The following is a 16,523-nucleotide window of genomic DNA, read 5'->3' on the forward strand; positions in this document are numbered from 1 at the left end:
TGGAGGGCTCTAAACTCTTCAGAAGCTGCAGGCAAGCAAGAGGATAACCCTGTATTTTAGGAGTGTTGTGATTCATCATGAAATCAGAGTTCACAAAATGAGGGTTTTTGATTCTCAGAGGAGGAAGGATGGGGAGCTAGCAGGAGTGCTCACTGAGCCATTGTCAATCATTTATGAACAGTCCTGACTAACTGGAGAATCCCGAGTTTACTGGAGGTTAGCTCAATATCTTAGAGGTTTTTTCCAACCTAAATGTTTCTGTGACTATCAGCAACCAAAGCAGGGCATGGTGTGGAGCGCAGTGAGGATCTGGGACTCTCACCTTTGGACCTTTGGCAATTTGCTCTGAGCTTTCTAAACTGTTTGACTCAGCTGCTTGCTACAGACTATATAAATGAAGGTCCAAGTCAGAAGGATCACTCTCCCTGAGGCAGCAGGGAAGACTTGAAGAGGGAAGAAAAAAGAGATAAAGAAAGAGCAGCAAGAGGGACCAGGGCTCACCATGGGCCCTGTGCAGCTCTTGCTGCTCTCCCTGCTGCTCAGCAGTGGTGTTCTCACACGTAAGTATTCTCTTTTATGTCAGTGCTCTCTACTGCTTTATTTATGAGCCCAATAAAACAACAATATTGAAAAAAAAAATTCAAAAGGACCGAGGCTTTTAGAATTAGAAAGGTTCAGTGTGGCAGATATAATTTCTTCCCTTCATGGGAATGGGCAGTCGTAGGAGGATCCCATTGTAGGAAAGTCGTTCATGTTGCCTGATGGCTTTTGATTTAATGTATTTTGCAACTTGTGAGGCATTGACTGTTTTTCTGTAGCATTGTCTTTTTAAACTCTCATGGAGCTACTACAGCTTGGAGATACCATGCAGACTTGGCCCACCTGTTGCTAACCTATTTTGCAGCAAATGTGAAGAGAGAGAGCAGTAAAGCAAATTGTATTTGGCAGGCAATTTAAATGCAATTTTGTATTGAAGGGACACAGTCATCAGAAAAAGAAGTAGGCCAGCAGAGGGGCTTTTTCCTAAGATCAGAAAAGACAACTGAGATCAATATGATGCTATGGATTGGGAGCTATCCTTGCTTCCCAAGAAGTGGCTTTTTAGAATACAGCTCTGTAGTGTTGCCTAGGGCTTCAAGGAGCTTAAGGAGAAAAGTGAGTCTAGAGGTAATTATGCAGGTCTGGTTTTATACGAAGATCTGATTCATCATATGGACATCTTTATTGTTTATCTAATGTTCTGTTCCTGACTGATGTTACACAAATGTATTGCTATACAATAAGCCTTGTTTCTAATTGCTGTTAATGATACATTAATTTTATTTTAATAGCAATAGTAGTATTTCTGATGCTATTGTTACTGTGACTAATGTTACAGTCTATTTCTATAGAGTGGTCTACTTAGAATTTCCAGAATGAAAACGTGGAAAGTGTGCAGAGAACATTGTGAAAAGTGCTGGCCTTCATGCGTGATATCCCAAAGAATGACATAGCATCCAATAAATGCAAAAAATTTAGTAGATTATGTTTAATTTAATTTTATTTAATTTTATTTTTTTAATAGAGTCATATGGAACATATCTAAGACTGATTGGAGCAAATAATTCTTAACTTGAATAAGCTTCCAACCAGCATTCTTTTCCTTCAAGGAATAAACTCTCAATATCCAGAAAAGATTTCTTGGCAGAGAATTTTTGTATTAACCTTCAAAGTTGTCCTATTTTAAACATACAAAAACCAGAGTACAGCCATTCATCCATTTTGCAGTATTTTTGTGTGGTCAAATAGACCAAAATTTAAAAGTAAAATGTGTTATATGGTACATTTCATCTGTCTTGATTTACAAACTTTTTTGGAAACAACTTTTCCAGGTTTTAATATTGTTTGTTTGGGTTTTTTACAGAAGAAGAGTCACCTGAAAGTGCAAATCCAGGATGTTCAAGTGAGTGATTTTTTGCATTTCCTTTTGTTATCTTATTTCACTGTTTTAACTGAAAACATCTTTCAAAGCCTGAGTTTTCCTAATCTTTTCTTCTGAAATGACTTAAATGAAAGAGATGGTAATATTCTTAAGTCCTTCTTGCCGTTCATTTTAAGTATTCAATTATCCATTAGGCTTGGTTCAAATAATTTTAAAACTTTCCTAAGATTGGACAAGCTGAGTTTAAGTTTCTGAACTTTCTTAAAGAACCTATTTTTCGTTGGGTTTGTGGGTTTGTAGTTTGGTTGGGGTTTTTTTATTTCTTAATTGTCGGATGCAAATTCCTTAATCTAGAAATCCCTGGTTACCAAATGTGAAGCTTTAACAGTGAGGTTAAGTACACTACACCTCTGTGTGGACCGAATCTCACATTTTATTTACCCTTCACAGCTGCTGCTAAGCCCACATAATTGCACTTAGATTTCTAACTAAATACCTGTAGAATAAATCATCAACTCTGTCAGCAAGGACAGCAATTTCTTTAAACAAGCCAAGAGTCAGGAAATGCTGACTTTATGCACTATCTTTGTCATGAACTCTGACTGGTGCTGACTGCTCTGTTAGATACATAATGTTCCACCACAGGGTCAAAGTACTGAATGAGTTAGTTTGTTCTTAGTCTTCAGGGCTTTTTTTCCCCCTTTGTTGCGTGCTTTAGCACCACCTCCAGGCGATTTGGTTTACTTCAGAGGGCTGAACCACCTCAAAGACTGCTGGGCTTCATTGCCAATTTCTTGTTTATTTTTTGATACAATCAGTTATTTGTTATGTGTATGTCTAAGCTTATAAATTCTCTATTGCTTTTTCATTGGTTTCTGTTTAAAATCAGGATATGAAGCAATAATTTTCACTCTAGCAATATAGATACTGGCATTGCAAATTTTTCTGAATACAGTTAGAGACTAGGATAGCCAAAAGTGACAGGATTAGTGATGAATCTTTTAATAGCAGCTAATTATAGGGTTAAATAGATAATTTAATTTAGTTCTCAAATGTTTTTAAGATGCTGATTACTGTATGACAGTTAGTTATTATTGCAATAATTCTGTTTAGCAATTACATGAAAATAATCGCAGCTAAAGTATGTAAAGCTTATAAAAGTGATAGTGCAGTGAGGAAATGAGATTTATAGTACTAGTTTGCTGTCCTCCCTGTGTATGAAATTGTGTGACATAAAGGGCAATATTAACATTGCCATTGGCTTCTGATGTGACAAAGATTTGATAAAAGAAGATTAAGCTACATTCCTGCTGGGACAGGCAGGCAGAGTCATACAGACTTGATGGTGGGTGATTGGGTTTACACCAGCATTACCTATTTGCTTTTCCTATAAAGGTAAATCAGGACTGCATATAGTCAGGCAGTCACAAATAACGACAGAGGAGCAATTTAGGAAATTACCTTTCATTCAGGATCACAACAGAATCAGTTCCAGTGAGTTGCTCAGTCTAAACCAAGGGAACAGTAATTTTTGCTTCAGATTGATCTAGACTGTTCCAACACAGACACTTCAAGTGCCTGATCATCATCTTTAGTTTGAAACAATGCCTGCAGTTTTAGTGGGAGTGATTTGTGATCGAGGATATTGTTTGGGTTATGTTACTCATTTCAGACACCAAAGTAATATCTTATATTTCTGTATTTGACATAGAGAGTATTTTTTTTAAATTTCTATTAGGACTTTCATTCGTGCTTGCAGGGTTTGAAATTACAGAGGGTTGGGTTTGAGGGCAACAGGGAGAGGTTAAATACAGGTGAAATTCATTCTTTTTAGGAAGCCTATTAGGTTTTTGATAGAAAGAGAAACATCTCTGGAAATACTCCCTCCAGCAATAGTTCTGGTCATAATTTAGTGCTTTTCCCTTGTTCTGGATGTTCTCCAATTAAGTAAAGCTTATGTCCATTAAAAATAATCTACCCTAGTAAAATTTTCTGATCTAATAAGTGAGTTAGAGTAAATCATATGTCAGAGAGTCTGAAGCAGAAAGATTGTCCATAAATTCAGGTGAAATTGTATTGAAGAATGGTAGTTTTGGTGTCTTGTCTATTTCTATGGTTTTTGCTTTCAGTCTGTCATGTGACTGGTAAAGCAAAGTATTTGCATTATGATGGAAAAATCTGAGCTGAAAGGAATCTTTTTATTACCACTTTGAAAATTGCAATTTGATTGGCTCCATTTAGAAACTATAGGGTAGTTTTAAAACAGTTTCACACTTCAAGTTTTCTCCTGTTTTTCTCATTTGCTTTTTGGGCATGATTTGAAGGACAGGTGGGGTCACAGTATCAGATCCCATCCGAACAGTGGACCCCAAAACTTATGCTGCTCCCTGAAGTTTTGTCCTATACTTCATAAAGTATCCAACTGACATGAAGGCATCACTTCTCTGTCTGAAAGATATTCTGTATAAGGAAATAGTGGGAGCATGGCTCTTCAGGCTTCCTTTTTCTGGTATTCATTGCAGTTACACAACGCTAAGCATGCACTATAAGGATTACATATGCATATCCTACTCAGGTCATAAAACCACTCTCATTTTCCCAATTGCAGAGGATGCAACCAGATTTAAACCCCTCAGAAAATATGTTTACTCATATGAAGCAGAGACATCAAGTGGGATCACAGGAACAGCAGATTCTCGAAGTGGTTCAAAGATCACTTGCAAGGTAGGCAAAGAGGAGTAAATACACACAGTTGGGGACTGTGTCCTTAACAGCATGGGAGCTGGCTGCTGGGGAGCATCCTTCAATGATTTTACAAACAAGATCATGTTTTTGGAGGGCACATATTGAGAATCATGAAGACTAAGCCCCCCCCTGTTCTATACAGAGGCACTGAGGATGGCAGAAGTCCTTCACACCTCTGCGCCCATGCATTTCAATCCCTGGCTGTACTTTTACATGAGAAAGGGGAAAGACCTGGTACTTCATTTTTCCTTAGCTCCCAGGCTTGGTCTACCAATGTCCATCAAACCTTCTAGAAGTTGAATTAAAATAACTCATTGATGCCATGAAGATCCCATGAAAGCCTGCTGATGGTAACTCAAGACAATATCAGGCCTGTTCGAGTAAAGGCTCCCATAGGCCATTTAACTACCCAACGTCACCTTATCTTGCCCAAAACTTTCTCATCATAATGTTGGTTTTGAGAGTTTTTTTCCCTGAAATGGAGTAACTGTGAAAAATATTTTTATTTAGCACATGCTGTTCTGATAAAGTCTAAACACATTGATCAGTGTAATGACTCAAGTTTTCATACAGTTCTAATACTCAAAATTCTCAGAAAATAAGTTGCTCATTTAGTATGATCCGTGCTAGTAGCCAAGCAAATACTTGCCCTCTTATCTTCTCCATGGAATTACTTTAAGCCATTTAGAGCACTTTGGAGTCTTTCCCAACAGCTGGTAGCAGGGTGATCCTGACACTTTACAAATCCCAAGGAATTTCCAAAGCAGTAGCAGAGTGGTCCTGGAAATGTGATAATGCTAAAAAGAATAACGTATAATATTTGTGTTTTCAGGTTGAGCTGGAGGTACCCCAGCTATGCCGCTTCATCCTGAGGACGATGCATTGCTCCCTGAGGGAGACATTCGGTGTTGACACTGAGGGAAGGGCTATTCTGAAAAAGTCCAAGAACTCTGAGGACTTTGCAAGTGCCATGTCAAAGTAAGCAATGTCAATTATCATCAATACTTGGGACCTTAACATGGAACAGGCTGCAGTGTAACAGTCCACCCTGATTATGTTTTTCTAGGCATGGAACACATTTCATGATCACATGGTAGATTTGTAAGCTGGTTCCACAGCAAAACTATGCCTGATACACTTAAAAGTTTACATAGTTCTCAATTGCAAGTAGGGAAGGGAATTTTACATACAACGCTTTCACCTGGAATAGTTTCTTCATTTCAGTCATCTACATCAGGAAGTTCTTGGGTAGTGCCTCAAAAGATTATTGCATGTGTAATTATTATTACTTCTTGTAAGCACATTCTCAAAAGGCTGCACTCAGCTGGTTTAAGATAATTTTCCTTTGCTAACAGACTGTGCAATAGAAAGGCATTTGAGACTGAAGTCCAGATTTCCAGTCCCAATCTGTGTAGCTAATCTTTTCCCTACCTATTTGCTTTTGTAAGTAATTTCTTCTACTCCCTCCACTCAGCTAGTCTCTAGTGTTTGTCAGTGCATATTTTAGTCATGCACCTTCATGCTTCTTTCAGTGCCTCAGTAGTCATCTTGTCTCACTAGCTATAGATCTCAAACCAACTAGAGATAGTGTAAAAATATGTTCTACAGAAAACAGTTAAAGTTTTCTTTAAAGACTCAGACTAGTAGTGAATCCTTCCCATCATTTTGTAGTTTATTGCAGTAGTTAATGATTATCCCATTCTAAAAATTTATCTCTTCTCTGCATTTATGCAACTCCAACTTTCAGCCATTGCTCTTGGTATTTGCTTGCCCTTACATGACGTAATCTGGTGAAATCAAAATGTCCTTGGTTAGAGTTTTGTTGCTTTAATAGTAGTACTTTCTGTTAGTAACAGCAGTGAATAGTAAATAATGATAGACCAAGATAAACATGATGCTTTATCTCTAGCCCAGTAGGTTATTGATAACATGTTCTTCACTGTGTGGCTTTAATATGATTTCATACTAATGTTGTTTTTCTGGGGGGTAGGAATGAGCTAAAATTCAGCATTCAGGATGGAACAAAAGTCAAGCTGTATCCAGAGAAGGATGAGCCTCTGAATGTACTGAATCTCAAGAGAGGTATCATCTCAGCTCTCCTTGTGCCAACAGAAACGGTGGAAAACATAAAAACAATTCCAATGGTAGGTCTTTTGAAAGCATTCACTTTATTGTGTTAACCAATGGAAAAAAGCTCACCTAGACAGAGTTATTCCTGAGCATCATTTTCAAAAGGCCTGGACATTCAGATCAGAAAGGGTGCCTTTCAGGTAGATCAGAAAATGTCTGACAGCACGAGCAAAGGCATTGACGTCTTTCTTCTTTCCAGGATACTGTGTACGGAAAGTGTTACAGTGAAGTTGAATTCAAATCCAGAAAAGGGAATGTTGCAGAAGATATTTCAATTACGAGGTACCTGAAAGGCTGTGACAGCTTCAGTCCCATCAGAGATCATGTCAGCCCCATTGCCATTGTAAAAGGACTAGTAAGTATGCCATTAAAAATTATATAATGTAACATTTTTCACACCAGCACTTAAAATGATAAATAACCACTACCATGACTACTTTTATATTTATTTTTTGAAAACGTAGTTTTATTGCACCCTTCCATTAGATCAGACTGCTGTATTGTTGGTTGTCAATAGAAAAAAACAGATGCAGAGCAAGTGTAATTACCTTCTTCGATGTTCTTCTCTATTTTAAAGGAGAGCTTTTCATTTATGGAGTTAGTCCTATTGATTATTCAATAATCTATCAGAGCATAGCCAAATTGGGTCAAAATTTTCAAAATTCCAATTTTATTTAAAACATGTAGACTATAAAACTCTTAAAGTATGTGTAAGGTCCAGGAGGATAGGGCTCTAGCTGCCCTGAAGTAAGTGGTTTGACAAAATGTTCGGTCTGCCTCTTAATCCACAATGATCAGATGCAGTTGCTTGCATGAATATGGTCAGATTTTTTTCTGATATGAAGGCATCTGTGCTTTTGGGTGTTTTAACTAAAAAAAATAAAAAAGGGTTCCATATAATGCAGAAAACACATTTTATAACTTCTGCCACTTCTACAGCTTTGTGTAGAAATCTTTAAAGTTTGTGTCATGAGACTGAACATCGCAGTTGTTACAAGGGGACTGAACTATTCCAAAAATTACAAATTGGTTTTATGAAGGAGCCTTTATTGTAGGCAGCAGGGGATCAATCATGAAGTAACTACTAACCCAGCACCTCAATAAGGCCTGAGGGAACATTTCAGTGGGACTTTTGCCTGAGAAGAGACTTAAGTCCAAAGATTGTTACTGGCACAATTTTGTCTTTGTGTAAGAATGATTCCAGTTATGCACCGCAATTTCCAATATTTAACTGTTAATCTTACAGTAAAACTGTGTCAACCTTTAAAACTATGATTGCTTCCCATTCTACTCAGTAAGCTGACTGTCAAACTATTTATTTTACAGAACACCCCGTTATCTGCCCTTCTGAAGAGCACTCAGTTCTGTCATTACAATATTGATGCAAAGAAAAGGCACATAAGAGATGTTGTCTGCAGTGAAAAACACCTGTTTCTGCCTTCCTCATCCAAGTAGGTTGCTCACTATTTATCATTGGCCTATATTTATAAATATCCATTTTAAATGGTGATGTATCACATTCTGCCCTGACTTCATCCCTAAATGGACATTTTGTTTTTAAGAAGGCAGGAGGCCTGTCAAGACCTTGTAAAAGCACTTGGACTTAACTAAAGCACTAAATTTGTCTTTCTTTCCTAGAAATCGCTATGGTGTCATGACAGAGGTCAACCAGACTCTGAAGCTTGAAGATACCCCAAAGATCACTAACAAAAATTTTGATGGAGGTATAGCTGCAGTTCTCAATATTATAAATACAGAGACAAATACAAATACAGGGAAATATTTTTGTGATTTTTTAAATAGTGAATTAATTAATGATGATAAACTCATCATTTTAAATGAAATTTTACCAACTTAGTAGGGAAAAGTTTGAGTATAAAATGAGAAAACCCAAGAAGTTCAAAAACACCCCCAATTTAAAATAATATTTTGTTTTCATTTTAATGTTTAAATAATTCTTTAAAAATTAAAAATATATAATTTACTTGAAAAGTAATTTTAATCTTATTGGAAATGAGTTTAATGAACCCTTTTCAGCTACCCTTGATTTCTTAGGATGATTTCTTAAGCATCTTTTTGCTTCACTGCCAAATGTAAACAATCCATTATTACTACATATTTTGTTCTGAAACATACTTTTCTGACCTTCAGCTGTTAATCCCACTCATAAAATACTTCTTATAATATATACTTATTAAAATTTTTAAAAGAAAATTATGCTAATATGAGAGGTGTTAAGGAATAATCTTCATTAAAATACAAAAGAATATATACAAATATTCAACTTTTGGGACAATTATATTAAATTCCACACCATTATTTTTGTAAACTGTTCAGCTGTAAAGCTTCAACAGTTATTAAATAATGTACAGACTTTGTATTTATGAACATATGACACTGAACGTATGACAAAAGATAAAAATTAACATAGCTCCCTGACAAAGACATAAAGAATGCATTTTTTTTTTTTCAATTTCTAGATGCACTGGAAGAGAAGGGACTTGCACTGGAAAGTACAGATGCAAAACTGTCCAGGCAAGGTGATGCTGTTCTGAAAATCCTGCAGGAAATGCAGAAACTTGCAGCCTCCCAGGAGAACCAGCAGAGAGCAAGACTCTTTTACAGATTTGTTTCTGGGCTGAGGAGTTTGCATAACAGCACTCTTGGCTCTCTTGTACCCAAGATGATGGAAACCTCAAGGTGTGTTTGAGCAGTTCACAGTGCAAAAACACTATACATCAATGCCAGGGCAAAACCATGCTATGGTTGATGATTTGCTGTAAATGGTTTTAAATTAGAGATGTATTGGATGTAATGAGTGCCTTTCTGAAAGATAAGTGTTATAAGAACTATACAGAGAGAGGGAAATAAGGAAGGGAGCCTCAAGCCAACTGTGTGTGCCTGACACAATCCTTTGGATGTGTTTTTATAGCCAAATATCTTTCATGCAGCTTTGCTCAAAGACAATGGCTGTAATTCCAAACCCCCAAGTGTAATTTATAGCAAAGATCACATAGTTTTGAGTGCAACACTTTTGGAAGAGTGCTGCTGTTTGGTCTGACCCTGCCCTCCACTCCACAGCCTTACTCTTTTGTCCGAGCTGGACTTGAGCCAGTTTACATATCCTTTATGCCCTCCATCTGTAAAGGAACTAGAGCCTCAGGCTGGGTCAATATATTAGATGATAATACTTAAAGTTGTGGAAAAGTCTGTTGTGAAGGAAAAAAAAAAGATATGTCCATGTAATGATTATATCATTAATACTTACTTGTTCTAATTTAATTGGGTTATTAGTATAACTTGTAAAACTAAGAAACTTCTTTTTTGGTAAGAATTGACATAATTTGCTTCCTGACACGCATAAACTTACATCATTTCTATTAAAACACCTTAATAAATCTGCCATATGTTTGTTTCAAACAGTCAACATGCAGCAATAACTGCAAACAGGGAATTAATTAATAAAAGTGATCTCTTCTCCTTTCAGCTCTATCACTGTCCAGGCCCTGGCCCAGTGTGGGACTCCAGAGTGCTACAGTGCAATCCTTCAAATCCTGAGAACTGGAAATGTGAATCCACTTGTGGCAGACCTGGTCACATACACCCTGGGACTGTTGCCTTCTCCAACTCCACAAAGAATACGGGAAATTCTTAACATGGCCCAGTATCAGCCAAGTAGAGCTTCATTCTATGGCTTGAGTCATTCTGTTACTAAGTAAGTAAGGATAGCATGCAATTGCACAAAATTACACTGCTTTGAGTAAACCCAAAGAGTATTCACTTTTGGAGGATATTTTTTTTTTCATGGATTTGCTCTTTAGGAATAAAATATAGACATTTCCCAACTTCCTCTTCTGTTTCTGATGTGTTTATCTATTTCTTTAGGTTCTACAATGAGAAGAAGATTGTGACAGAAGAAATAGCAGATGTTGCAGACTTCATGGTATCACTGCTTGGCACTGATTGTTCTGGGGAAGATGAACTCACATACCTCACACTTCGGGTATTTTATTTCCTTCTTTCCTTATGCGGGCTATTATTATAATACTAATATTATATTGTATGGTATGATATGATATTATGTGATATTCTATGATATGCTATGATATGCTATGATATATATTATATTATATTATATTATATTATATTATATTATATTATATTATATTTATTATATTATATTTATTATCACATTACTTCTCTTGGTGGAGAGGAAGTTTTTATCATCTTTCTGTGTCTTCATCACTGCCAGGCTATTGGAAACATGGGTGCAGTAATGGAGAAAGCTAAACCCAGTGTGAAATCTTCTCTGAAGACATGTATCAGAAATGAAGCTGCATCACTTTCAGTTCAGAAAGCAGCCATCCAGGCATTCAGGAAAATGATAATTACTGAAGAGGTAAATTGGTGCAAGAACCAGGATAAACTGTTCTCAGTTCACCTTGACTGTTCACAGGAGTTATTGAATATGCAAAGCTATTCCCATTTTTTCAATTCTGCTATCTCCCTTTTAGCTGGCTCCAGCTTTTCAGAACCCCTTTAGTAAGTTTCCATTCACATAGCTGGGAAACCTCCTGATGTAGTGGGTGCTGCTCTTTTGAGATGCAGTTTCTTTGTCTAGTTAGTCTCAGTTTAAACGGGAAGATCAAATCTGTTCCTTTTAGTGTCTTAAGTGTCTTCTGCTTATTTAAAAGTGGTGTTAACTAAGTAATTACCCCAGACCTAAATGTATTTAACTAAGAAAAAAGTCATGTCCCTATTTTATACTCGCATTTTATTGTCATTGTTAACAGTACTGGGTAGATGTGTGTTTACAATGCAATGACATTACAGCATCCCTTACAAAACAGGTATCATTATACAGAACATTTCTGCTCAGTATGGTGAGATAGTTTCAATATTGAAAAATTTCTTCTCTAAAAGATATGCTCTCATTTCCAGATAAGGCTTAAAAAGTCTGGGAGACTGGGAGCACCTGAAACTCATATCCTCAGATTCAGTTTAATACATTTAAATTTTTTAATTATTACTTAATTTTAAATTATGTTTTTTATTTTTCCTGCAGCAGTAGATTTTGAGCATCTTCTTTTCCTAAATTGAATGATCTTTTTTCCAAATTTTGATAATTTGTCTGCACACATGATTCCCAATGATCAAAAATCAGAATTCTTAAGTAAAAGTGTAACCTGTATGTACAAGATAAAAAATAAAAGATAAAAAAAAAGCAAACAAAAAAAGATAAGGGGAAAAAAGAGGGGAAAAGTATATTAAAAATATAAGAAAATAAAGGATAAGAGAGACTATTTACAAGATCATTTAGTGACAGGACAAGGGGGAATGGATTCAAATTAAAAGAGAGTAGTTTTAGATTAGACATTAGAAATAAATTCTTTACTGTGGGGGTGGTGAGGCTCTGGCTCAGAGAAGCTGTGGATGCTCCATCTCTGGAAGTGTCCAAGGCCAGGTTAGAGAGGGCTTTGAGCAGCCTGGTCCAGTGAAAGGTGTCCCTGCTCATGGCAGAGGAACTGGAACTAGATGTTTTTAAAGGTCCCTTCCAATACAAATGATTTTGTGATCCTCTGATTCTATGAAAATCACTTTCAATAAAGCCATAATTTCTACAATGTTTTCTAGCAAAAGAAAGTTTAACAAAATAACTTCAAGGAAACTGTTGTGATGGGCTGTAGAAAGAAGGTACAAAAATAGGTATGCAGTCACTAAAGACTTGGACTCGGTGATCCTTACAGATCCCTTCCAATCAAAAATATTCTGTTATTATTTCACCCCATATATTCCCAAAAGGGTTTAGCAATATCATCCATGAGCCAGTTCATCAATGCAAACCTTTCTCTATTTGTGTAGGACCGTTCAGCCCTTCTCAAAGCATTCCAAGAACTGGATGCACCCACAGACAAACGTCTAGCATCCTATCTCCTAGTGATGAAAAATCCCTCTCCAAGTGATCTTGCAAAGATTTTGAGAGTCCTCACAAAGGAGAAGAGTGAGCAGGTGAAAAGCTTTGTCGCCTCACACATTGCCAACATCCTGGACTCTGAAGAACTGGGCATCGAAGAGTAAGTGAAATTTATGTCTATATTGGTCTCATTGGAAGAAAAAAGTTTTGCCATAGCTGCAGTAGTAGTTATCTAGCAGTGGAGTTTTTGAATGGTTTTTCTGTTTATTTGAACAAGCACATCAGCTGAGTAAACTGGCTTTGTCAGGACAGTGCCAGATTATAGTCTTTTCCTTAAGTCTTATGTTTACTGTTAAATATGTGCAGAGACCTATCCATTAGAAATCAGCACAGCTGTATGAATGTATGCAAAGGCATAAAAAAACCCTTAATTAAGACTAAATGAGTGTATGGAATATATACTAATCATATTTTAATTGCTATCCTCTTCCCTAGTCTAAAAAGCCAAGTTGAAGAAGCTCTGAAAGGAAATCAGCTCCCAACAGCCAAAGATTTCAGAAAATTCTCACAAAATTATCAGATTTCAAAAAGAGTTTCTGTACCTGGAATTGACCCCATCTCTGCCAAAGTAGAAGGAAACGTGATATTTGATCCAAACAGCTATATTCCTAAAGAGACCATGCTGAAAACCACCCTGCAAGTCTATGGATTCAACCCAAGTGATGTCTTTGAGGTACAACTATTATCAAAAACATTTGCTAGTATTCAGCTGCTTTCTTTCTCATTTCTGTTTTCTTATAACAACTTTCTGTGAATAATGTATTTTTTTTACAAGCCTTGGGAGAAATCACTGTGACTTCAAGGGGACTTTGATTTGGTCTCATTGGGCTTTAGAGCAAGCCATTCATTATGTGATGTCACTTGCCACTGACTGGATGGACGACCCTGTTGAAGTTATTAAAGGGCTCAGGGCAAAATGAACCCATCCATAACACATTGACTTTGTGCTAATGAATCATCACTGGCACACTGAAGTACTCATAGTAGATTTTAAGTGAGATACAACCTATGCATATATTTTTTGTTGAACCTCACCATAGAGATAAAATGAATTATAAGACATAGTGTTGCATATCTTCTGTTAAGAGTCATGGGCTTCTAGGATACACTTTAAATGCATGTTTTGCTCCCCAGAAAGTCTCTTTGTTGTAAAGTTCCAAAGAAAAGGAGGCAACTGTCTCAGTTATGCATTGTCCTTTCTGTTCATTTCAGCTTGGCTTGGATGGAAAGGGATTTGAACCAACACTGGAAGCATTGTTCGGAGAGAATGGATTTTTCCCAGACACTGCAACCAAGGCCTTGTACTGGGTTGATGGCAAAGTGCCAGAGAAGGTTTCCAAGGCACTTTTTGACTATTTTGGTTACTCACAGGATGGCAAGCAGGATCAGGTACAGCTTGAAAACATTCTCTGTGCATCACAGCATTCCTATTTTTACACAGTAATTACAGCACTTAGTGCTTTACTCTATATGTTCCTTCTACTCTGTTGTGAGATAAACAGAAATCCTTAAGGTTATTTAACAACATGTTTTCTTAGTTGTATTTGGAGGGATCTTTGTGTGGGGAGAAATCTATAAGTGCATGTGCAGAATAGCTGACATTCATGAAGTACTTGTTCTAGATGTATGATCTTACATACTTCATATAAGTCTGTTTTATTGCTTTCTGACTGAATTTTCAGGATATTGTGAAAGGAATAATACTTAACCTTGAAAAACTGATAAAAGAATTGGGCAGCAAAGAAGCTCCAGAAGGAAGAGCATATCTAAGGATCCTGGGAGAAGAACTTGGGTACATGAAACTCAATGATTTTAAACTGCTGGGAAGCTTGATTTTAAAGAGTGTTAAAACTCTTCAGACTGTTCCTGAAATGGTATGTTTCTGATGCATCAATGTGCATTATCAACTTTTTTTTTTAAAAACAGATTTTTTTTTTAAGATGTAGATTGTATTTAACTATTATGCAAAAATATTTGATACCAGCATGAAAATATAATTATTTAAGATAAAATACCCAGGCTGATGTTGAAGGACTGAGAAATCTATGAAGACTCCCCAATAACCAAGTGGTGTCCTCCTGGAGGGTTGGTGAGGGGAAGAAAAAAGGGAAAGTTCAGATCATATTGTATTATTGAGATATCTACTGGAACAATTCCCAAAACTTTGGTACTGGCTACTAAGTTACATGACTAAATTTTAAATTATGTAAATATGTGTTAATATTAAAAATGTCATCCTTGTCAAGTTAAAAAGAAAAGATGTAGTACATTTTGGGAATATTTGGTAATATACTTCTTTCATTGAAGTAAAATAATGCTTTGCCATTGTCTTTGGGGAAACCAGAATATTACATGGTATCTAAACCAATTTGCCTTTGTATGTGTATGTTAAGGTAGACAACCTGTGTGTGTCAAGGCTGGTAAAAAATCTGCTATTCATTTAAAGTTCAGCTTTTGCTGACAGTTTTTAGTATATTTTTTGAAGCAGTGAATCTGTGGAAATTAGATTCTTACTCCATATGAAATTTACTTTTGGATTATAGAGTTGCAATCATTCCCTGATCAGTTTGAAAAGTACAAAATGTGCATATTCCAAAGCGTGGATTTGTTACTGTTCATTTCCTTATTTGATTCCCAGATTGCACAAGCCATCTCAAAAGGTGTTGACAGGGATCTATTTGTCCACTACATATTCATGGACAATGAGTTTGAGCTTCCAACTGGAGCAGGTTTGCAACTCAAGTTTGCCTTGTCTGGAATAGCAACACCTGGGGCAAGAGTAGCTGCAAAGTTTCATCAAAAAAGCGTAAGTTCCAATAGCTGTCTATATTTTTTCTCCTCTTAATAATCAACATTTTAATTTATGGATTAAACTGTAACACTAGAAGCATTTTAAAGATTGCAAAATGTTCTCAATATTAAAAAACCCTAACTCATTAGAGGTCTTTGGTTAATTTGTGGCTGACATTTAAATTAGATTAAGAAGTAATGCATATAATAAATTACAAATGAGACATAATAAAATGTATGAATTAAAAGTATTTCAATCACTCTTTCAAAAATAACATTTTTTTAAATCTGTTTCTTTCTCTCCCCCTGCACTCAAAATACAACAGTAGAAAAGCTACACTATGTGAATTTGCTGTTCAAACCTAAAAGTAAACAAAACATTTTGTTGGGGCAAATTCAAAGAGAAAAAATTTGATTAACAGTTAAAAGAAATATTGAAAATTGAGTCAAGTAAAATATTTTTTCACCTGAGAGGAAACATCTTAAAATTGTAGCAAGGAAAAAGCATATGACACAAAATTAATTATCCACTTAAAATTAAAAGAAAATAAATTTTTCTATTCCTTTTTACAGTTCTAATAACTACCTTGCTCTAATCTAGTCAATATTTTCTAAGAATTTCTTATTAGTGTCAGTTAATCTAAACTTTTCATTTTCTATTAATCTAAACTTTTCATTTTCTACCATATACAAGATCTAAATCAAAATAAGAAATAAATTCTCAAATTTAGTACTTGTTGCCCTTCAGCTAGCTTTGAAATCTTTTCCAGAATTTTGCATTCTGTCCTTTCTTTCTTAATGCCAAAGCAAAAGCTTGAGAATAAGCCAGTGTGTGTTTGGAGAAATTCAAATCTTGGATCCATTTCTTTTTTATAATTGTGTTTGTTTGCTCATTGTCTTTGAAAACTGCTATTTTTTCTTACAATGAAGAACTGGCTCATGTCTTCAGATTTATAAATACAT

General features: G+C 35.9%; 1 protein-coding gene across 1 annotated transcript in view; it reads left to right on the forward strand.

Moving 5' to 3' along the window:
* Nucleotides 1-502: 502 nt before the first annotated feature.
* APOB (apolipoprotein B) overlaps nt 503-16,523 on the forward strand; it is a 35,467-nt gene continuing 19,446 nt past the window's right edge. Inside the window, 17 exon segments of the mRNA XM_071430756.1 lie at nt 503-560; nt 1,904-1,942; nt 4,530-4,645; nt 5,499-5,644; nt 6,657-6,810; nt 6,996-7,151; nt 8,123-8,247; nt 8,435-8,520; nt 9,277-9,496; nt 10,284-10,511; nt 10,682-10,799; nt 11,049-11,195; nt 12,659-12,870; nt 13,206-13,443; nt 13,983-14,159; nt 14,453-14,644; nt 15,409-15,576. Of these exon segments, the coding sequence (XP_071286857.1) occupies nt 503-560; nt 1,904-1,942; nt 4,530-4,645; nt 5,499-5,644; nt 6,657-6,810; nt 6,996-7,151; nt 8,123-8,247; nt 8,435-8,520; nt 9,277-9,496; nt 10,284-10,511; nt 10,682-10,799; nt 11,049-11,195; nt 12,659-12,870; nt 13,206-13,443; nt 13,983-14,159; nt 14,453-14,644; nt 15,409-15,576 (2,580 nt within the window).

Source organism: Agelaius tricolor, unplaced genomic scaffold, assembly GCF_023055355.1.
Source record: "Agelaius tricolor isolate 1412-34295 unplaced genomic scaffold, bAgeTri1.0.p SCAF_1, whole genome shotgun sequence".
Classification (NCBI taxonomy): domain Eukaryota; kingdom Metazoa; phylum Chordata; class Aves; order Passeriformes; family Icteridae; genus Agelaius; species Agelaius tricolor.